The following is a 23,441-nucleotide window of genomic DNA, read 5'->3' as shown; positions in this document are numbered from 1 at the left end:
CCTAGCCTGAAAGAAATAGAAATCTTATCTTTTTATTCACTTCTGTATTTCCAGCACCTGAAATAGTATCTGGCACACAGTAAAAGGTCAATATTTATTGTTGATGAATAAATGATGTCATATTCTTCCAAACTTTTTTCTAGCAAATTATCCAAACAAAGATACAGTTTGAAAACTTCCTCTGTTTTGGAGATTGACAAACTAAAGCTTATTTACAGTTTGACTTCAAAATGGATGGAATTTCACAAGTTTTCAGATCCAGTATTTTTTGACACAGATAGAAAGTCTGGAAACGAAATCCATGCATGATCATTTTTCCTTTTACAAAATCAACTTGGATTCTATCAAAGGCTCTATTGTCCCTATCAGAATGACCAAACTGGTTATACATCTTAATTCATTTATAAGAAAACATTGGTTTATACTAATTGTAAACTGATTTACACAAATTTTTAAATGGTGGACAGCTAAACCTCTTTACTAAATTTTATGGTGCCAAAAATTATTAGAGGAATAGAAATAGATCACTCATTTTCCTTCAGAAATATAAGGTTTATTTTCCTTTTAATCAACTCTCACCCAACTCTTTTAGTACTGAAGGACACATTTAAGCATTAGAGTACATATTTCATTACAGTAACAATATATTAGTTTAGTACTTCTTACGCCTAGCAAAATGCTGTATCTTTACATTACTTTCCCTCAGTTTACAAATGAAAAAACTGAGGCTCAGAGAGATCCACAACTTTGCCAGAAGCCACAGAGCTCATTTTGCTGTGGAGGCAGAGCTTGAAATGAAGCCTGCTAATCGCTGGTGCTCCACTCTGGTGACGGCATCAGCTAACCCAGAAGCTAGCCCCGGAAGCTGATGCGCAACATGAGAGACAGCTCAGAATCTAAGAATTTCAGGTGGATCTGATTCCCTAGCTCCTAAACAAGGAAATAACTATTTAGAAGTAGTAAGTTTTCATCTGGTTACTTAAATTACTTGAATCCCCAAAAGACCCATTCTCTTCAGGCTAGCAGAAATGCTTGCTAGAAGAGAGCCATGACCCAGTTAACGAGAAAGGAGATGCTACTATTCCTCCATCCTCTTCCATAGGAAGGTTTCCATTAGCCAGTTTTACTGACAACCATAGTTTAGTGCTTATTACATATCAGGCACTATTCTAATTCTGGGTTTATAATGGTAAATAAGCAAAACAGAATCCCTGCCTTCCAGGAGTTGATGTTTTCTGTCTGAGGAGAAGAGAGTAAACTAAACATGTTAAATAAACAAGGTGATTTCAAGCCCTGATGAAGGATATAAAGAAAATAAAATAGTGTAATACAGTAGTGAGTAACTAGAGGAGGGGGTGTTGTTTTAGCAAAAGTAGTCAAGGAGGGCCTCCCTGAGGAAATGGCCTTCAAGTTGAAGACTGAATGAAGAGAAGACAGTCATCAGTTTCTGTGGCAGAGACTGCTGGTTGCTTCCTAGGAATTGATTCCTAGGGTTGATTCCTAGGAATCATCCATCCTTTCTTTTTTGGTAATCTGGTTCCAATTTTTAACTGGGCACATCGCCACCCAGCTAAAAGACTGTCCTAGCCTTCCAGAAATGTGGTGTGGCCAAAGAGCTAAGCTGGCTGACAGACAGAACCACCATGAGGTACTTATGGCTAGTCCTGTGGTACTTACAGCTTGAAAAAGGAGAGGGCACACCCTTCTCCCCCCATTTCTTTCCTCCAGCTGTCTAGAACAAGGACGTGATGGCTGGAACTGAGAAAGCCATCTTGGGCAATGAAAATGAAGAAAACACCTTGGAGAGAATGGAGTGCCCAGAAGGGGCGTGGGTTCCAAACAACTTCATACCAGCTATGGACTGTGGCACCTATGGATTTCTTTAGTGTAAGAGAAATAAACCTCAGTCATGTTTTCAAGCCACTGCTGTTTTAGAATTGCTACTGTAAGGATGCAATCATCATCCTAATCAGTATAGGACATTTAGTTAATAAACATTATATTGTTCCACCTCCAATGGAGAGACTACAGAATTACAGGAAAGACACCCACTATTGGCCCTACGCACTCTACATTCAAAGTAACTAAGTAAACTGGCACTTGAAAATTCTAAGTATAACATCCAACTTTTATATTAATGACATCTACTGTGAAACAATTACTAAAATTACAGAATATATCTAAAGAATGAAACCATGCATCAGCTATTTCATCAAAAATAAGTGCTAGTCAAATCAACAGAAAATGGCTTTAAATAATTATTTGAGTGCAAGTAAGGTTATGGTCTGTTTTTAGGAATAGAATTATTTTTGACTAGTTCGACAATATTTAAGAATTTTAGTAGCTCTCACAAAAATGTCTAGCATCTTTACCTTTGACACATTCATAAAACTTGGCTTGGCCGTTGAAATCAAGCCCAAAGTCTGGATAGAACAATTTACCAGCTGAGAAAGTATATCACAGGCAGCTTCTGCTGATTCAGTACTACTGTCAACCTACAAAGACAATTTAATATCTTAATTTCCTGAATATAACTTATCAGAAAGTTATTGGCAATGTAATTATTAACAGAATTCAATTGCAAAACCGTACTTAACCCTTCAAGCTATAAAATAAATTAGAATTTTTCTCTATACACACTATCTCAGATAAAAAATGAAAAATAGAAATGATGACAAATGAATTTTCTAAGCACTTTAAACTTTCGAATCTTATTTACACTTTCAAATTGTATTTATACTTTCAAATACAATTACCTGAATTTTAATAATGGCATCTACATGAAGGAAGCTGAAGTTTAAATTATTCAATTATAGCTCAAGTGCTACACCTAAATCTATGCAAGTAACAACAGATAAATAGGAAAAAGTTTGGGATTAAAATTCTGCAAAATTCATTGATTGTTTCAATATAATGATCTAGTTATACATAAATGTCAACAAAACCCAAGTCATTGTTTTTATTTATTGTTTATTTTTCTTACCTTAAAGCTGACGTACTGGAGATGGGCAGCATGCTTTTTAATGATCTGCTGAATGAGATCAGGATGAGTGGAGTTAAAATATGAAGTAGCTGACTTGTTCAGTTCAAACTCAAACTTTCTCCAAAGGTCAGGAATATGAAAAACTTCATTCCATCTCTTACATACAGAAGATGCCCGGGCCCGATCCATTAAAGGAAGATACTGAAAAATGCGTAACACTACATAGTGAGGCAAACTCCCCCAGTCTAGAAGGACAGTGTATGTATGAGTCTGGTTGAGAGATGAGTAGAACCCAAGTTTAGGCTGTTTCACTGCTGGTGAAGACTGGACAACTTTATTCACAACAGATAAATTGTTCCTCTTCATTCTGTAAACATTAAACAATGTTAAGTGATAATTTTCCCATCATTTCCATCATATATTTTGCTTTAATTGTATGGAATAACAACATTAGAAAATGAGAAACAGTTTAAGACAATTTTGACAAGAATCTTCCACTTTCATGCGTTGATAGGTACTACTACTATGTGCTAGGGATACAGAGATAAATAGGAGAGGACCTGCTCTCAAAGAGCTATGGTGAAACGGCAAAATACAGTGATAAATGCCATCACTGAAATTGGGACAAGTTGCAATGGAACATTAAGGGAACGGCATGCATTTGAGTTTGTATGTGGTGGGGGGGGGGGTTGGGGAAGCTTCCAGGAGGAAAGGTCCAAGGAAGCAGTGTATGTGCCAGGTTTACTCCTCGTCAATTATTGTATTCTCACTATCACATTGCAATTGGGCTAAGAACTCCCAGGGGGTCTGGGAGACGGTAAAACATAATTAAAAGCATAGATCTGGGTAAGTCCCAGCTCTGCCATTTACTAACCATGGGATCTTGTCTGAGCAAGTTAACTTAAGCCTCAGTTTCCTCATCTGAAAAGCAGGGAGAACTGCAGTACCAATCTCATAAGGTTATTGAGAGGATTAAAGTATCTTAAGTGCCAGGACACAATAAGTGCTCAATATATGCTGCAGTCATTGTTGCTATATTAAATTGTCCAGTGAATCTTCCTGAATAAATTCCATGACATTACTTAAGTTGGAGCACAATTCTAACAAAAAGTCAAATGACCTGTGACAATGTTCAGATGACACCCAGGACACATGAGCTGCAGAGAAGTGGGATATAGCAGGGACAGAAGCTGTGTGACCAGCATACTGGGTCCTTACGAGCCAATGTAAAATAGCAAAGGAATGAGCATTCTCTCCCAACGAAAAGAAATGATGACTCTCCAGGTATTAGTCAGCTTGAGACACAACTGAGTTCCAACAAATTTCAGGTCTAGATATACCCAAATATATAATCCTGTACATATATTTTACATAAGAATCTAAAGTATTTTAAGTATACAATTATTTAAAAGGTAAAATAATGATAAGAGTAGTTCTGAACTTATGTTGACTATTTAACCCTCTCTTCACGCCTGAATGTTAGGAATGTGTATGTGGAAGATTTGGTGTCATAATTGAAACCTACCTTCAAATCTAATGAAATATCTATTTAATATGTAAATATCTCTGTCTTGTAAGTCACTCTGTCTGATGTGAAACATTTCTTAACTACAACATAGAGTTGGATCCCAGAAGCAGGAATGACCTATAAAGTCACTGAACAAAATGAAAGGTCATCTTTAGGGTTTGGAGAAAAAAAGGAAAAAAAAAATGTATCTCAAGCATCAGGCAAAAGAGCTACTACACACTTTAATCTGACTAAACCAGTTATGCGCATAACTGAGCAATACAATGTAGAATATATGAAACTGCTGACATCAATAATTCAAAGCATATACTATTTTAAAGGGCTAATTCCCTAAAATGAAATACGATGGCCCAGAGAAGGTAAAGGAATGGACGCCAGATTCTCAACTCTGATATGGAGCACATTTATTGACATTTGGCTTGTAACTGTTTTATTTGGTAGCCTACAGAATGGAGAGTTAAAATTTTACTAAGGAATTACAAAAAAGTTATCCCTAACATAATCCGTCATTAAAAAGCAGTGAAGCCAAAAATAAAACAAAGACTTCATCCAAATGTCCAGTTAGAAAACTGCCTTGCCGTTCTAAATAAAGGCATTGTGCTATACATTAAATCTGTATTAACATGGATTAAACATTAAACCTGTTTATTTATTAAAATCATTAAACTGCCAATTCACTGACAAATCACCATAAATAACTTAAGGATATTAGGTACCAATAATTCTATTAAAAATAACATTTTAGCTTTCTTTTTCCTCATGTACATTAATTTTCAGAATATAAAACCCACCCACAAATCATAAATTTCATATAAAATAGTTTGATAACAATGAGCATCAGGAAAATATTAGAACTCAAGACAAGTTGATCTTTGTTAGCTTGGAATTCCAGCCTAAGCATATACAATCACTTTTCAAAACTGGTATTTCTTTTTCAAACTACCAACTGTCTTACCTAAAGAAGGCTTCCAAGTTAGAGTTCCCTCTGAACAAGCGAAATGAAGTAACTGCTGCCATGGGGTGCTCACCAACATCCATCTGATTTCACTTCCTAGCTTGGCAAAACACCACAAAAACACATTTATCAGAATATATAAGTAAAAACCCAATAATTTTTATGCTTAGGATATTTATATATCATTGTATATGTTGAAAGTTTTTGTCAGGAAATTACTGATTCCCAAACTATTTTCTACTCAGAGGAAAACCTGTCCATTAAAAACAAAACAAAACAAAAACACATTAGCCTGATTAATGGAAGTACTGCAACACTTGCCAGGAATTACATGTGAAGTTCTGCTCAAATAGAAGGCTGTGTGTGGATCAAACAGTCAAAGGAGGGTTCTGAAAATTCACATTTTAATAAACACATATGGAGAGGTATTACAAAACATTTAAGGTAGCCCATGATTACATTTATTTGTTCATAGGCTGTGTAAATCTTTCAGTTCCAAGTTTTAGCAGCACATAACGTCACTACAGTTAAAATAATTAAGCAGACAGAACTTTTATTTTTTAATCATTCCCATATGAATGTAGTTTGACTAGTCTGCTGTTAACATAAGCTTCTGTGGTTTTTATTTTTTCACTTATATTGAGACATATAATTGATTCGTTCATAATCGATTGATTCATATTCTCTTTGAGGTTTGATCAATTTTAGGCACAGTGACTTATCAGAATTAGGAGCAGTCTATGGACATGGAAGAAAATAATAACAGGTCTACACCAGGATAAAACTCACTGCCTGGACATCATGAATAAGTATCATAAGTAAAAATAAATAAATGCATTGTGCTAATTTTTGTAAGCCTAACTCAGTTACACACAGGAGGTGGAGGAGGAAACCTACCAATCCACTAAAAACTTCTCTTAAATCTCTAATGCCTACCACCTGCCAGCTCTCAACTTCTCTCTGAAGCCTACTCCTAAAATAGAACTTTGGAGGACAGACAGGGAGAATGAATTAGAGGTCAATATCCACAATTTGATTTCCCCACTGCCAAGTGTTGTTCTACTATCATCCAAAACACTATTTTCCAGATAATGGTAAGGTCATCTCTCTCTCCTTTACATTCCACTCCAGAAGTAGGTAGAAAGGAGCCACCAGGTACAGTTTCAGAGGAACACCACAAATGAGAGAAAGAAAAGTCAAGTGACTTCTATTTCCCTAATCAGATGACACACAATTTTATTTACTGCAGAAACTTTTCTACTGAGTTATCAATATGGCTAATTCTGTGTGTGCAGCCCATTCTTTATGCTAGAGAACACTGAAGAGATCTGGTAAAGGTATATAAATAGGGAATCACTACCGAAGACCCATAAGAAGGTGGTACCAAAGTACCTAACTCAGATCAGTTCACTGGAGTCTTCAGGATCAGATGAATTACTTCCCTGGTGGCTGAAGGAATCTGACTGCTGCTTTAGAGTCACTATCTGAAATTGTGAGGGCTGGTGGAAGACAAAACCAGAATTCAGAATCCCATTGGGTGGTAAGCCACAATTTGGAAAAGGGAGAGATGAGCAAGCCTGACGTTGATCACAATTCTAGAGTATAAAGCAGGTTTGTTAGCGCTTGGGAAAGAATGTAGTGATGAGTCTAAGTCCACTTGGTGGCTTCACTATCCACCGTAACCCAATTTCCTTTTTTTGATACGTTTATTAATTTGGTAGATAAGGTGACCCTGTGAATCGGAGCCTCTAAAAGTTTCTAAGAAATCTCCCACAGTATTCTTGAGGGAAAGATAATCAAAGACAGGTTAGACGAAAAATTAAACATCCAAAGCCACATCTTCTGCACCATCACCAGATTCTTCCAGATTGGTGAAATGAATAAACAGAAGGTACTTTTAAAAGTTTCAAGTTTTTAATAGTCTAAGAGTAGAAATATTGTGTAAATACTACAGATAAAGAATAAAAATTCAAGACTATCTAAAAGGTTAGACAAATTTATTGGAAGCATTAAGATGAAGATGAACAGAAAAAATGAGCAAATGCCCTTTATTTAAGCTACTTTTCTAAGGTGGTACACTGAGAAATCAGGTTGCTGCCACCACAGGCACGTGGCCTCTGCTAAGAGACCCTGAAATCCCAGTCACCAGTGCAATGACCAGGGAGGTGTGGCCTGGCAGGAGAGCAGATGATTTATTCCAAAATATAGCTTTGAAACACACAGCATTCTAATAGAAGCGAATTGTGCAGAGGGGCAAAATCCTCCCACTAAACATATCCCAAACAGAGGACAAAACAATTTTTTAGAGATGTTTTCAAAAATATTTATGTTCTTTGCAGCCCACATGACCTCTAAGTTCCCTTCTAAATCTAAAACCTACAATTTCTTAAAATATGAAAGTCAAATTACAATATCATCAAGGTTTCAACAGGAGAAAAATAATTAGTATTTATGTCAAATAAATCTTTCCTAAAGCAGTAATTGCCAACTTTTTGGTGTTATATTTTTTCACTGATTTAGCAATTTTCTATACACTCTCAATAGTCTCTGTGTATTAAGATATATTTATTTTTCAGGAAAACTTTTAATTTTAAAATAGGTATGTTTGCTTTTAAATGACTCATGAAAACTGAAGTTTTCAAAATACATGTGGATTCAAAACACCTTTTGAGATGCAAGGAGAGGGTTAAACAGAACTTGTGGATTCAAAACACCTTTTGAGATGCAAGGAGAGGGTTAAACAGAACTTGAACTGTTAAAAATCCTTGAAAGGGGGGCCCAGCTGTTCCCCTTTCTTAACCCTCCCCACCTCTTCCCCCAACTCTGGAAGAGAAAAAGGAGCAAGGACAGGAAGCCAGGCGCTCTAAGGCGAAGCCTTCTGACGTGGGGAAAGCCCCCATCTTAGTGCTGGGTACACCAAGGGATCCAACAATTAATACAAAGAGTTCAGGAAGGCATTTTGCAACATTTTTCTGAGGAAATAATCATAATTTTTCAACTCTGGGGAAAATTTCTGGGCACAGGTGCTAAAAACAAAACCAGTACACCTGAAAGAGTATAGATTCTTCCAACTCACAGCAAAGGCTTGAGTCTACTTTTCTCCCAGACAAGCCTTTGTAAATTTAAACTCTTAACACGATCCTCCTGTAAAGGAAAACCCTTCAAGTAGTCGTGCAAAAGCAACCGCGTGTATCAGTAATCACTTAGCATTCTCATCAGCTACAAGGATTGGAAACATGTAATGCGCGTTTGAGAGAGAGAGAGGTTAAGACGAATGCAATCCTTTCAGAGTTTACCCTCCAAAGATGAACAAAATGATTGAATTCGGGAAACCTGGGTCCCGAGCTGGGCCCTGCAGAAAAACCACCACGGGAAGAAACTAACCACCTGTGGCTGTAAAACCAGACGGAAGACCCGACGTCAAGGCAAGTCAAATGCGGTGGTGGAGGCTGGCAAGGCGGCCTGGCCTGGGGTCGGATGGGCCGTTAGCCAGGGGCCCCCCCCTCCCTCTCCCCGCCTCGGGCGGCCCCCGGTGGGCAGCGCCCCGGCTGCGGAGGCCAGATCGCACCTCCTCGTTCCCGGAGAAAGCGCGCTGGGCGGGGCGCCTCCCGGTCCCCAAACCACAACCCGCCGGAGTCAGGACCCGCGTTCCGGCCCGCGGCTTCCTGAAAGCCAGCGGAGGCGCAATCCCCGCAGACCACCGCGCCCCGCAGAAGGAAACGCTACCTTGCAACACAGAACCGCGTGTGTTTCCGCGCGCGCCCCGGTGTTCGTGGGCCGGGCTGCGGCGGCGAGACCACCCCGCCCCGTCCCAACTCGAAGCCGCTACACTTCAGCGGGCTGCGCTGGGCCCGGAGCGAAGACCCCTGAGCCCGCGGGCGTCCCCCAAGGCCGCCCCCGGGCGTTCACGCATGCGCGCAGCTCCACTTTTCGCGGGAGGCCGGTGCGCGCCAGCTCACACCTGCGCAGGAGTCCGCGGGGCACCTCCTTAGTTGGTTAGTGGGAAGTTTCTGCCCGCCGCCTTCACCGAAATCGCTGTGGCCACCTGCGCCCTGAAACTGACGACCAGCCTCTCCGAATGGGAGTGAATTTGCAGTTGCAGTTTCTATAACTTAACCTCCCTGGAAAGTGCACCCTTTATTAGTATACAAATAATTGAAACTTAAAATATCAGAAGTGTTAACAGCTCAGTGTTAAATATGTATATATCACTTCCTTGTCCTGCTCCACATCTCGTTCCCTGGGGATAACCACTGTTCATTGTGTAAATTACTAGACCTTCGGTACATACCCAAAAGTATCCAGTGAGAGGCAAGGATTTTATTACTCTCATTTGTTAGTTTGAAACAAATCTGAGATCAAATTGTATATAATGTTCTGGAACTTCTTTTGCTTACTACACCATGGACATAGTTCTCTATCAACACATATAGATCCCCCTCATACTTCCTTTTTTTTACAAACATCTTTATTGAGGTATAACTGACAAGATAAACTGCACATGCTTAAAACGTACAATTTGATAAGTTTGGACACCTTGAAACCATTGCTGCAGTGAAGATAATGAACAAACGAATTTCTCCCAAAAGTTTCCTTATGCCCTTCTATAATCCCTCCTTCAACCCCTCCCCCATCTGCTTTATGACACTATAGATTAGTTCGCATTTTCTAGAATTTTTTGTAAATCGACTCAGAGTGTGTACTCTTTTTTGTCTGGTTATTTGCACTCAGCATAATTGTTTTGAGATTCATCCATGTTGTTGCATGTATCATAGTTCTTTTCTTTTTATTGCTATGCAGTATTCCATTTTATGGATATAACACAGTTTGTACATTCACCTGATGATGGATATTTGGGTTGTTTTTGGGTTTTGGTTATCATAAATAAAGTTGGTATGACCATTACACATCTTTGTATGGACATATGCTTTCTTTTCTCTTGGGTGAACACCTACTGTGGAAGAGCTGCATTGTATAATAGGTGTATGCTTAGCTTCTAAAAAAGACTGCCAATGCCTTGCCTTTTCCAATGAGGCTGTTTTATATTCCCACCAGAAACGTATTACAGTTCCATTTCCTCTGCACTCTCACCCACACTTTTTAATCTAATAGATGTCTAGAAGTATCACAATGCAGTTTTAACTTACATTTCCCTAGTGAATAATGCTGTTGAGCACTTTTTCATGTGCTTATTTGCCACCTGTACAACTTCCTTGGTGATGTGTCTGTTCAAGTCTTTTGCCTAATTTTAATTGGGTTGTCTGTTTTCTCATTGAGCTTGGAGAATTCTTCATATATTCTGCATACAAATTCCCTCTCACATATATGACTTATAACCATTTTTTTCCAGTCTGTGACTTGCCTTTCTACACTCCTTCAAAAGGGCAGAAATATTCATTTTGTTGAGGTTCAGTTTATCAATTTGATCTTCTAAGGATCATGATGTCAAATCTAAGAAATCTTTGCCTAAGCCAAGTTCACAAAGATTTTCTCCTATATGGTTTATAATTTTAGATTTTACATGTAAATGTATGATTCATTTGAGTTAACTTTTGTATATGAATCTAAGTTCACTTTTTTTGTATATGTATATCCAATTATTTCATTACTAGCTTTTGAAGAGACTGTTTTTCTCCACTGAATTGCCTCTGCATCTTTGTGGAAAATCAATTATCCATGTATGTGTGGGTCTATTTTTAGACCCTCTATTCTGTTTAATTGATATATTTGCCCATCTTTATGCCAATATCACACTGTCTTGATTTCTGTAACTTTATAATAATTATTAAAATCAGGTAGTTTTAGCCCTACAACTTGTTCTCTTTCAAGACTGTCTTGGTGGCTTCCCTGGTGGCGCAGTGGTTAAGAATCCGCCTGCCAATGCAGGAGACACGGGTTCGAGCCCTGGTCTGGGAAGATCCCACATGCTGCGGAGCAACTAAGCCCGTGAGCCACAACTACCGAGCCTGCGCGTCTGGAGCCTGTGCTCCGCAACGGGAGAGGCCGCAACAGTGATAGGCCCGCGCACCGCGATGAAGAGTGGCCCCCGCTCGCCGCAACTGGAGAAAGCCCTCGCACAGAAACGAAGACCCAACACAGCCAAAAATAAATAAGTAAATAAATTAAAAAAAAAAAAAGACTGTCTTGGCTATTCTATATTCTTTGCATTTCCATTCGCATTTTAGACTCAGCTTGTCAATATCTACAGAAAATCTTGCTGGGATCTTGCCAGAGATAACCATGAATCTAGAAATCAATTTGGGGAGAACTGGTATCTTAAAAACATTGGGTCTTCAAATCGATGAACACAATATATCACTCCACTTATTTAACTCTTCTTTAATTTCTCCCAGCAGTGCCTGAGTTTTCATACAGGTCTTGCACACATTTTTTTCCAGAGATATCCCTAGGTATTTTATAGTTTTTAAAATGCTGTTGTAAATAGTATTTCTTTTTATATTTTAAATTTCTAATTATTTGTTGCCAATATATAGAAATGTAATTGATTTGTGTACATTGATCTTATATCTTGCAACCTTGCTAAAATCACTTTTTAGTTCTAGAAGCTTCCATTGGAATCTAGTACATTCCACTGGATTTTCTACATAAACAATCATGTTGGCTGTGAAAAAGACAGTTTTACTTCTTCCTTTCCAAAATACATGCTTTTAATTTCTTTCCCTTGCCTGATTGCTCTTTACCTACAGTACAGTGTTGAAGATTACTGGTGAGAGCAGACACCCTTGGCTTGTTCTTGAGCTTAGGGGGAAAGCATTCAATCTTTAATCAGTAAGTATGTTGTTACCTATAGGCTTTTGATAGATACCCTACATCGGGTTGAGGAAGCTCCCTTCCATTCTTACTTTGCTGAGAGCTTCCTTCTTTTTTTTTTAATGAATAGGGGATGTTCAATTTTGTCAAATGCTTTTTACGTATCTATTGAGATGGTCTTACGGTTTTCTTTTTTAGTTTGTTCAAATGGTGAATTACATTATTCCTTTCTAAATGTTAAACCAATCTTGCATTCCCGGGATAAACTTGACTTGGTCATAATTTATTATCTTTTTAATCTATTGTTAAATTCAATTTGCTAAAATTTTGTTTAGAATTTCTGCATCTATGTTCATAGGGGATATTGACTTGTAATTTTCTTTGCTTATAGTATTCTTCTCAGATTTTGATAACAAGTAATGCTGGCCTCATAGAACAAGTTGGAAAGTACTTCCTCCTCTTCAATATTCTAGAAGCGTTTGTATAAAAATGGATTGTTTGGGCTTCCCTGGTGGCGCAGCGGTTGAGAATCTGCCTGCCAATGCAGGGGACATGTGTTCGAGCCCTGGTCTGGGAAGATCCCACATACCGTGGAGCAACTAGGCCCGTGAGCCACAACTACTGAGCCTGCGCGTCTGGAGCTCGTGCTCCACAATAAGAGAGGCCGCGACAGTGAGAGGCCCGCGCACTGCCATGAAGAGTGGCCCCCGCTTGCCGCAACTAGAGAAAGCCCTCGCACAGAAACAAAGACCCAAACACAGCCAAAAAATAAAAAATATATAAATAAATAAAAATTAAAAAAAATAGAGAAAACCTTACTTATAAAAAAAAATGGATTATTTATTCTTGAATATTTGGTAGAACTTACCAATGAAACCATCTGGGCCTGGAGTTTATTTTGTGGGAAGGTTTTTATCTACAAATTCAATTACTTTAGTAGACATAGAGCTACTCATGTTATCTATTTCTTCTTGAGTGAGCTTTGGAAGTTTGCATTTTTTAAGAAATTTGTCTGTTTCATCTAAGTTGTTAAATTGATTGGCATAATATTGTTCATAATGTTCTCTTATTATCCTTTTAATGTCCATAGTATCTGTAATGATGTCACTTCTCTCATTCCTGATATTGGTAATTTGTCTCTACACTCTTTTTTTACTGGTTCAGTCGGGCTAAACTATTAACAATTTTATTGTTTTTCTCCAAGAACCAGCTTTTGGTTTCATTGATTTTCTGAATTGTTTTCTCTGTTTTGTATTTCATTGATTTCTATTCTGATCGTTATTTCCTTTGTTTACTTTGAGTTTAATTTGATATACTTTTTCTAGTTTCTCAAGGTGGAAGTGGAGTTCATTAATTTTGAACTTTCCTTCTATTCTAATATGGGCATTTAGGGCTATAACTATCCCCCTAAGCACTGCTTTAGTGGCATATCACAAATACCTAAGTTCAGGGAGTCCACTAAACTCAGCCTGGGTTCCCCCTTCCTGTATAGCAGTCTAGAAGCTCTCGATGCAGTAAAATGGGGCACTCATAGGGCTTCTGATGTCTTGTGTCTTGAAAGCTGTTGCTTCTAATATTTTGTCTCCTCCCCACCTTTTTTTTTTTCCATAGAGGGTAAATCTAGTCCCTGTTTATCGTGGTTGGAATAGGAGGTCTCCCCCTCATATTTTGTAGTGGATGAGTGAGAAGTTCCCCTTACATGGAAAAATCACAATTCCTTTAACTATTATCCTATCACTGAAATCTAGTTTTTACTATTATGAAAATCATATGTCTTAGTTCATTTCTGCAGATATTACTGAATAATAATCCTAGATATGGAATTATTTGTTCAACTACATTAGATTTTGACAGATACAGCCATATCTAAAATAATGCTGGACAGACAATTGTGATATACTTCATTTCAAACTAAGGACCACAGAATTATGCCAATAATAATTTTTAAAAAGAGCATCTCTGTATAGTCCTTTTGTAGGGAATGTCATTGTCATGCTATGAACAAATAGTGATTCTGGTGGTTTGAATCAGGATAGTCTAGGTTATGCTGCATAACAAATAACTGCAAACCACGAGGATTTAACACGACAACGGTTTAATTCTCACTCATGCTATGTTTCTCTCATAATTCAGCTGGGAGCTCTGGTCCCTCTTGTCTTCATTCTGGGACCAAGAATAATGGAACAGTTACTATCTAGAAAGTTATCAGTCTGTGGCAGAGGGGAAGAGACAGTGGGATGCATAATTGTATCTTATGCATCTAACCTCACGTCAATTCCATTCTCATTTCATTGGTCAAAGCTCGTCAAAATGGCCACACTCAAATTTAGGTGGGTGAGAAAGTGCAATTCTATCACATATCTAGAAGGAAAAACCTGGAATATTTGGGAACAGCCATAAGGACTGTCATATTAGTAAAATTGTACAACCAAAATGTCATCAAAAATATTTTCAAGGATAAAAGAATGTCTCACTTTGGGGAATTATCAAGTTCAGGAAAGGACTGTCCCCAAGACTGCAGTCACTTCTGACACCAACTACAGATATCAGGGATACCCAAGACCATCTTGCTTCTGACACCATTCAGGTAGTTCTCAAGACTACCTTCAGATTGATAATTTGCTATAAAGACTCACAGAACTCACTGAAAGTGGCTATACTCATGGTTATGGTTAATTACAGTGATAGGATGCAGATCAAAGCAGCCAAGGGAAGAGATGCATGGGGCAAAGACCAGGAGAGTTCCCCATGCAAGCCAGCAGTTGTCATCTCCCAGTGGAGTCATGGACAACACTAAATTCTCCAGGCAACAATGTATGGCAATATACATGGAGTATTGCCATACAGGGGAGCTCACCTGAGCCTTGGTATGCAGAGTTTTTATTGGGGTTTGGTCACATAGACATGGTTGACTGCCTGTGTGACTGATTACTTGCCAGCCCCTCCAGAGGTAGAGATGATACCACACGGCCCAAAGCCCTCACCATAAATCACATTGTTAGACTATTTGGTGTGGCCCAAAGCCCCAGGTAAACAAAGACACTCTTATCAGGCAGAACATTCCAAGGACTTAGAGATCACATTATGGGAGCTGAGGGTGAAGATGAGACCTCTCTTCAGGTAAGGATAAGTCTGTACTACACAGGGGTTAAATCATATTTGATTCAATATCATTTCAGAACTCTACAATTAAATTGTCTCTGTATCCTACTGGAAAGAAAAATACATTTGAATTATATCAGTAATAGTTGCTACTGAATAAAAAGTCTTTTTTTTTGGTAGTGTGATGGGAAAAAACAATGTCACATTTGCCAAACACATAACCTATATAAAAAGACCCTCTAAAAGTTGTTTTTGTTACAGTTTATCCCAGTTGAACCCTAAAATCAATATAATTATGCTCTGAAGATCTATCCTACCCTCCTTTTAAGAACTTGGTTTTTAATATTTAAAAAGATATATAAGCTATTTTCTAACTAGGTTAAGACTTTTTGATTTCACTTCATATTCCTTTAGATTAAGCTTTCCCCAAAGGAAATTAGTAAAGGTAAAATTAGTAAAGTAAAAATTAAGGCTTTTAATTTTAAAATCAGAAATGCCTGTTAGTGTGTCCCTAAATGTGGAAGAACTTGCTGCTGTTTTTACTGTATTCAAACACAGTATGAAGCCCTTGTAAAAAGAGGGAATTATGAAATGAGCATTTCTAAATGGGTCAGGGTTAGTCATCACTGACAATACTGATTCAAAGCCACTATCCTGTTTTGAAAAGTGAATAAAATCAAGGGGATTGCATGGAGCTCAAGATTTCATAAACACCATGTCCTATCTGGTGCAAGGTAGCCTTGTTTTGTACCATCTCATGGATCTGAACTTATCATTTCTTAAAACAGAGAAGAAAAATGATTTTGAACCTGTTGCTTTTCACTAATGCTTTTCTAGTCAAGCTTTTATAATGCAAAGTCTTTAAAATAAAGTATAACTTTGAATTATGTTCAACTTTGTAGATTACCTGGTTTTAAAAGCTATAACTCAAGTAAATGATTCTGCAAATATACTTTGTTTTAAAGAGAAACTAATTTATTGCTATGTTTAAACATTTCATAGAAATACTTCGTTAATTTGGAGATAATTTTCTGCAGTCTATTTATGAAAGGCAAAATGTATATTATTAATTTGATTGTCGGCACTAATCCGGGATTATAGAGAGAAACAGGGTCAGCCATTTCAAATCATTTGATAAAAGTAGGTTAGTAGGTCATGTTTTATAGCTGTCCTGGTGATCAGCCATTTCTAGAGCATTTCAAAAAGTAGTCATTAGCAAGGATGAAAATGTCTTAGCTTTTTTATAAATTTTTTTTTTTTAAAGATTTATTTATTTAATTGATTGATTGGTTGCTATGTTGGGTCTTCGTTTCTGTGCTAGGGCTTTCTCTAGTTGCGGCAAGCGGGGGCCACTCTTCATCGCGGTGCGCGGGCCTCTCACTATCGCGGCCTCTCTTGTTGCGGAGCACAGGCTCCAGACGCGCAGGCTCAGTAGTTGTGGCTCACGGGCCCAGTCACTCCGCGACATGTGGGATCTTCCCAGACCAGGGCTCGAACCCGTGTCCCCTGCATTGGCAGGCAGATTCTCAACCACTGCGCCACCAGGGAAGCCCTTAGCTTTTTTAACAAGAAGAAAAATTTAACGCTGAAATATTTTCCTTATATAGAGCAGTAAACACTTTCAATGTATTAAATTTTCTTGTTTATTATGTTTTCCTATGTTAATTTAAAATCTTTGAAAAACAACACATCTTAAGATTGGAAATTAACTACATAATAGTTTAATTTGTCTTACTGGTTTTAGAAAGAAAATGCTCCAAAGTAGGGTTTTTTAAAAAAAATGATTATTATTCATTATCATAAGGGATATACTATATTGCCAGTCAATTACATTAGATCATAAAAGTAGAACAATTGTCAGAGGAAATAGAAAAAAATACTATAATATTTAGGGGAAGTAATATTTTAAATGCCACAGCATAGCAGCAGACTGGCAGCGAACACACCAATCAAGTACCCAAACAGAAATAGGGCAGCTCTTTGTTACCAAGGTAATAAGGAGACACTGAAAACACAGGCTCATAGACATCAACAGAGTTCGTCACTCAACACCGATGGTAACTGTGCAGGACAGAGAACAGAGCAAGAACAAACTGAGCCACACAGTCATCTGTGCAACACAGCCAGATGCTCACGACAATGATGTTCACTACTGCTCACGTCACTGCTGATCACACACCTACTACCAAGGCTCCTAGATGGTGGTATTGATTAAACTACTGCATCAGTAGACATTCAAACAGAACACAGCATGTCTGGTTTTTACATTTCCCTGTGTGGACTCCCCCTGTTGAGTAAAATTATAAAGCTCAACACTTAGAGAGAGAGTTACATCTTTAAATCTTTCAAATGAGTATTCTTATTTGAGCCTTATAAAAATGGGGTGAGGTGTGCAAAACATGTCAAATAAAAATCTAAGTGAAACCACTTTCCGGACCACATGCGTACCCAGCACGTGGCGTGGTGTGCTCTCTAAGATGGTCTTTGAGGAGGAGTCCAGGCTTTTGAGAAGGCACAAAGCTTTGGGCTTAGGGGGAACGATTTTCCTCCAGAAGCGGGGAGCAGATCTCATGTGTGAGAACTGGAGCTATTTTCTTCCCTTGATGGTGATTCACAGAATATGTATTCAGTTTGGGTCAAATCATAGTGAAAGAGTATATTTTAGATCCTCAAATCCTTGTTGAGCATTTTTGCCCTTATGTTTAATAAAAGATGTTTTCTCTTCAGAGAAAATTCTGTTACTCATATTCCTTTATCAACATCGATCACACCTTCTTGCCTTTAGGGAACTTTTCAAATCTTTGAAAGGAAATTATGACAGCATCCACTATTGAATGAAGTGTGTTTCATTAAGAGCAAGTTGCTGTTGAGTCATATCCTGAAAGTGACTCGTTCTTTCTAGCAGAAAAATTGTATGGGTACTTCAGAGGAGAACCGAGTCAAACTCTTATTATATTGATGTATTTCCCTTTGGAACAGTTTTCATTTTGAATCCAGAAAAAATAACAAATATCAAGCTTGTAGAATGCCATGTATAGGTTACCTTTGACAAGTGACGGTGATGATGTGCAACTACTTCACTGACTTCTGAGTATAATTCAGTTGCATTTCCTTGAATTAACTACCTAGAAAATTATGCTAAAAACATTAATTTATAAATCACAGCATTTCTTATGCAATATTCATGGCATCCCTAGCACTTTTCCTAAATGTTCTCAACGTAGAGTTAGAACATTATCCATGAAAGGTAAAGGATTTGAGTAAAAGTTCCTTTTCACAAACTCAGATTGCCCTATATTCTGGACGTTGTATAAAACCTATTTTCAAATAGCCTAAATTTAATTTTAAAATTTTTGGCTAATATTCCATAGAAATATGTTGAGAATTATAATGACTTTACTCCTGAATTATGCAGAAAAAAAAAATCCCCAAATAGTTTTTAAAACAAATGCTTCAAATTTTAAACTTTGGTATGCAGCCTCTTGTAAAGCAGGAAAAATGATGGGAAGGCATCACCTTTCTCTAACCAGAAGACATCACATTAGCCTGTTCTTTTAGCTTTGGTTTGTCCTACTACCAGCCCAAATCACAGACACTTTTCTAAATATAGAACAATAACGTATAATGATGTTTTGAGTACACTATTTAATTATGTCCTATTCCATGGCAAAGACTATGGATGCAGTCTCTGGTTTTCCCTTGGTTCCTCTGGCTGTAACCGAGCAGGACCCTATGGGGCCTTCCTGGGACAGGCCTTCCCCTATATCCTCTGCTTTAGCTCCTCTCTGAAGTGCCTAGATAACAGTATTTGATGCAAATTTCCTGAGTTGTTTTGTGGATGTGAAACCCCACACCACCACCACCAAATGGAAGAACTACTTGGAGACCATGAGCACATAGCCCCAGGCCTCCTGGAGCCTAAGCACTGATGATGTTAACCCCTGTGACAGCACCCTGCTGCCTCACCAGCAGCCAATGAGAGAACTGTGCACAAACTGATCACTTACCTGTGACCCCCAGCCCCCATCTCCTGGCCTTTAAAAATGCTTTGCTGACCCTTCGGGGAGCTCGAGGCTTTTCAGGGCGTGAGCCACCTCCTCCCCTTGCATGGCCTTGCCATAAGCCTTTCTCTGCTCCAAACTCCAACGTTTCAGTTTGTCTGGCCTCACTGTGTGTGGGGCACGTGAACTTGCGTTAACACGGCCACTCCTCTCCTTGGCCGCCCCCTCTCCCAGCTCCTCGACCTCTGCCCCGGCTCAGTTCTGGGAGCACTTTTTTCTCTATTTATGCTGATTCTCTTGGTGACGTCACCCCTTCTCCTGACTTTAAGTTCAATCTACATGTTATTGACTCCCATGTCTAGATCTCCGGTCCTCCCCTCTCTCTTGAACCCCAGACTTTTATATCCAGTTCTCTCTTGGACTTGGATTTCCGATAGTCATCTCAAACTTGCACCCGGAGTGACTTCTAGATCCTCTTCTTCAAAACCTGCTTCTCTTGCTGTTTTCCTATCTCAGTAAATAGCAACACCATGTTTTCAGTTCAGGCCCAAAACTTTAGAATTCTCTCTTTTCTTTCCGTAAAATCTGTCAGCAAATCTCAGCTCTAACTTCAAAACATGTCCAGAATCTGAATACCTCTCCTCACGCTGACTGCCACAATCCTGATCCAAGCCACCACCATCTCTCCTGAGTGTTTGGTGGCCCCTAACGGCCTCCCTGACTCTGCTCTTGCTGCTGCGATGCCTTCTTAATGCGGTAGCCAGAGGACTCCTACGAGAATGTCAGGTCAGCGATGTCACTCCTCTGCTTGAAACCCTCTAATGGTGTCCTTCCACTCAGAGTAAAAGGCAGTCCTTATAAGGACCTAAGAAGCCTCCCTGCAGTCCGCTGTCTGCCACCCCATCCCTTTGACTTCATCTACTACCTCCTCCTTAGTCCGTCCCTCACTCTACTCTCTATTCCTCAAACCCTCCCAGTAGACTCTTGCCTCAGGGCCTTTGCTATTCACTTTGCCCTCTATCTAGAATGCTCTTTCCATAGACATCCACAGGGCTTACTCCCTCTTCTCCTTCAGGGCTTTACTCAAATGTCACCTGCTTTATTTTCCCCTTAGTACTAACCACTGTGTAATATACTATATGTTCTGCTTATCGATTGCTCCCACTGGAATGTAAGCTCCAGGCAGGCAGGGATTTTCGCCTGTTTTATTCACTGCTGTATCTTCACTACTTAGAATAGCGCCTGGCACATAGTAATTACTCAAAGCATAATTGTAAAGGCATGAGTAAATGAATGTCTTGTCATCTCACAAAATTGTTCCAGTAGACAGAAGACGGGTAGATGGATGGATAGACAGAGGAAGCCTATATATAGATAGGTTGGTATAACCTGTCACTACCACTCCCCCACCCCTACTCCAACAAAAAACAGCACAAATACTAAGACAGAATTACAGACAGAACTTCTCATTTTAGGCTAAGGACAGCATATAATCATTACACATTTTATATTTTTCAGAAATTAAGTATTAAATAATACCTTTCATTTGAACATCTTAAAATGTGTTTTAAAAAAAGAGTACCATAATTACGTGTACTTATACATCACTTTAAACATCAGGTAGCAGTAGAAGGCCTAATGGATTCAAAATCTCACTGGCTTTTGACACCTTTGTAATAGAACAGAAAATGAAAGAGGAGCCCAAGCAGCAGGCTGACATTTACAATATGTCATTTAAGCCTTAGAAAGTCTATTGTTGCCTTGCTTATTAGCATGAGAAAAAAGTGAAATGAGGTGTTGACTATCAACAGAGTGCCATGGCGACCTTGGGCCAGCCAGTGACCTCAGTTAACTTCACTTGGTTCTTCCTGTCTTCTTACCACATCGCAGTTGAGCAGATTGCTCAGAGAAGGCTTGACGAAGGAAGAGGGGTTCACTCTTAGCACTTTTTTCTTAACCACAAGTGTTTTCCTGAGGTCAAAGTGTGAGTGACACATACGCTCTGTGTTGACCACACTTAAAATCTAAAGACAAGTGTCCTTTATGAGACTGAGCCCCTACAAAGCTGTCAAATGTTTAGAGTGTGGCTTTGGTGCCCTGGTCTCCTAATGGCATGCCCCTCATCACCTTAAATCCCCTCTTCTCATGCCCGGAACCCTCACTCTTCTTACTTTCAAAACTAGCACACAGGAAACCTCTGATTACAGCTTAAATAAGCTGCCTCTTCCAAAGTTGTTATATGCACTTTTGGAGAGATCAAAGCCAGAAATAAAATGAATGAAGTGCCAGTGGTGACATTTCAGGAATCAACAAGCCAGGCCTCTGTGTTTGGGGGCAGGACTTTGACTGCCAATGCCCTGGAGATAGAGTCAAGTAGGCCAAACACTCACAACCCCTGCACCCCAAGCATCTCCAGCACATAGCTGCTCTACTTATTAAAATAAACTCTGCCCCATGGGTCTAAAGTCTGAAAGAGACTCCAACAGGCCATGAATCATATATTCATAGACTTCTGGAGGACCTTAGAAGCCACTTAGTGTAACTCTCCCATTTTATAGGTGAGGAAATTGAGGTTCCTAAACGTTAACTGCTGTCCTCTGAGCCCCTCAGTGCACATTCCATGTCTTGCTTTTGTGTGTGCTTGGAAATGACTGATTGCATTTCTTGCAAAAGGTCCTATAATTCAACATAGTCATTCATTCTATACATCTTAGTCAGAGGCAGTGATATTTGATTGAGCTTGTCAACCAGGATGCTCCAAAAATGCCTGTGTTCTAGGAATGCAAATCATATAAACTAATAAGAAGACTTTCAAGTTGGGCCCAGGAGGAATTAACTTGTCATCTGCCTCCAAACTAGAGTAGCCCATGACCTCAGGCAACAAGTGGTAAATCAGTATTACCTGCTTGAGCAAAGAAAAAGCATGGTGGTGTGGAGAGGACACTGGACGGGAGAAGGTAGGTATGAGTTTTAGCCCAGACTTCATCGTAATCTAGCCATTTCACTTTTGGCGAGTACCTCATCTCTTTGGGAAATAGAAACCCTCCTAGTAAGCAACCAAACTTACTACCATCCACTAGGACAGGGCAGAGAAAAGAGCAAAGCAAATGCGCCATAGTTTACTTTAAAGGAGAAATGTCTCTCTGGTTCAGTGTCTCCTCATCTATCAGAGGCTTGGAGAAAGAGATTGCCTGGGAAGGCTGAGAGCACACTTGTACCACCCCAAGTCTTTCCAGCTCTTTTCTGTGGCCAGAAAATGGACACCAGGTGGCAACCAAGAAGATCCCTCCCCAAAACCAATTTCAGTGGTAGACATGTGATCTGTACGCAAACAAGGATAGTACCTACTCCCCTTAGCAACAGAGATAGGGCCAAAGGATAGCCATGTGACCAAAGCAGACCATTCTCAGATTTCCTCAGATTGGTATACAGATCTTGGGAAATAGGAGTCCTTTCCTCTAGTTAATAAGTTGGGATGGTGCAAACGTGAGGTTACAGTGGCTCCTTCCTTTGAGCTCATAGTGGAAGTCCATCTGCAGGAGGAGAGGTAAGGCCAACACAGAGATAAGCAGAGCAGAGAGAAGGACAGTGTTCCAACAATGCTGTCTGATTCCCAGATTCAGCCATGCCTGAAGATGTCTGACTTGAAAAATTCTCTTTTTTGCCTGAATTAGTTTTAGCTGGATTTCTGTCATTTTTGATTAAAAGAATCCTGAGTAACACATCCTCTAATTTTTCAAATGGGGAAAGTGAGGTTCACACAGAGGGAGTGATAGACTCAAGGTTACACAGCACACTGGGGACAAAATTTGGACTTGAAATCAGATCTGTTGATTTCCATTCCAACACATTTTCTACTGCACAGTGCTTTATATACTCTATCTTGTTAATTATTCAACACTTTCTAAATAAAGTACAGGTCTTTTTCCGTACCATACTGCATCATGGCAAAATTCATTTATTTAAGCAAAAGATGAAGGATCATTTGCCAAAGATTCTATGATATAATAAGAGAATTTAAACTAATTGATTTGTGCCTAGGTAACTCCAAATAAAAGATTTGATCATGCCAGGATCAAAGGTAGAAACCATGTACTTGAT

At 39.0% G+C, this 23,441-nt stretch overlaps 1 protein-coding gene and 1 pseudogene across 7 annotated transcripts in view; both read right to left on the bottom strand.

Annotated features, from left to right (window-relative positions):
- The window catches only part of LOC309623972 (F-box/LRR-repeat protein 21), a gene marked incomplete at its 5' end in the record, with an annotated part of 58,366 nt that extends 52,817 nt beyond the window's left edge, over nucleotides 1-5,549 (bottom strand). For all 6 annotated transcript variants that reach the window (XM_082381431.1, XM_082381429.1, XM_082381430.1 and 3 more), the window contains 3 exons: nucleotides 2,373-2,495; nucleotides 2,984-3,350; nucleotides 5,467-5,549. In XM_082381431.1, the coding sequence (XP_082237557.1) occupies nucleotides 2,373-2,495; nucleotides 2,984-3,350; nucleotides 5,467-5,549 (573 nt within the window). The remainder of the gene's footprint in view (nucleotides 1-2,372; nucleotides 2,496-2,983; nucleotides 3,351-5,466) is intronic.
- Nucleotides 5,483-23,441, bottom strand: part of LOC309623487 (small ribosomal subunit protein uS2 pseudogene) — a 30,620-nt pseudogene continuing 12,661 nt past the window's right edge. The window contains exon 3 of the transcript XR_014249936.1: nucleotides 5,483-5,562. The product of XR_014249936.1 is annotated as a small ribosomal subunit protein uS2 pseudogene (transcript). The remainder of the gene's footprint in view (nucleotides 5,563-23,441) is intronic.

This window comes from Balaenoptera borealis (assembly GCF_965194805.1).
Source record: "Balaenoptera borealis genome assembly, chromosome: 2".
Taxonomy (NCBI): Eukaryota; Metazoa; Chordata; class Mammalia; order Artiodactyla; family Balaenopteridae; genus Balaenoptera; species Balaenoptera borealis.
The sequence above is the reverse complement of the archived record's forward strand: the minus strand, read 5'-3'. Positions and strand labels throughout refer to the sequence as shown.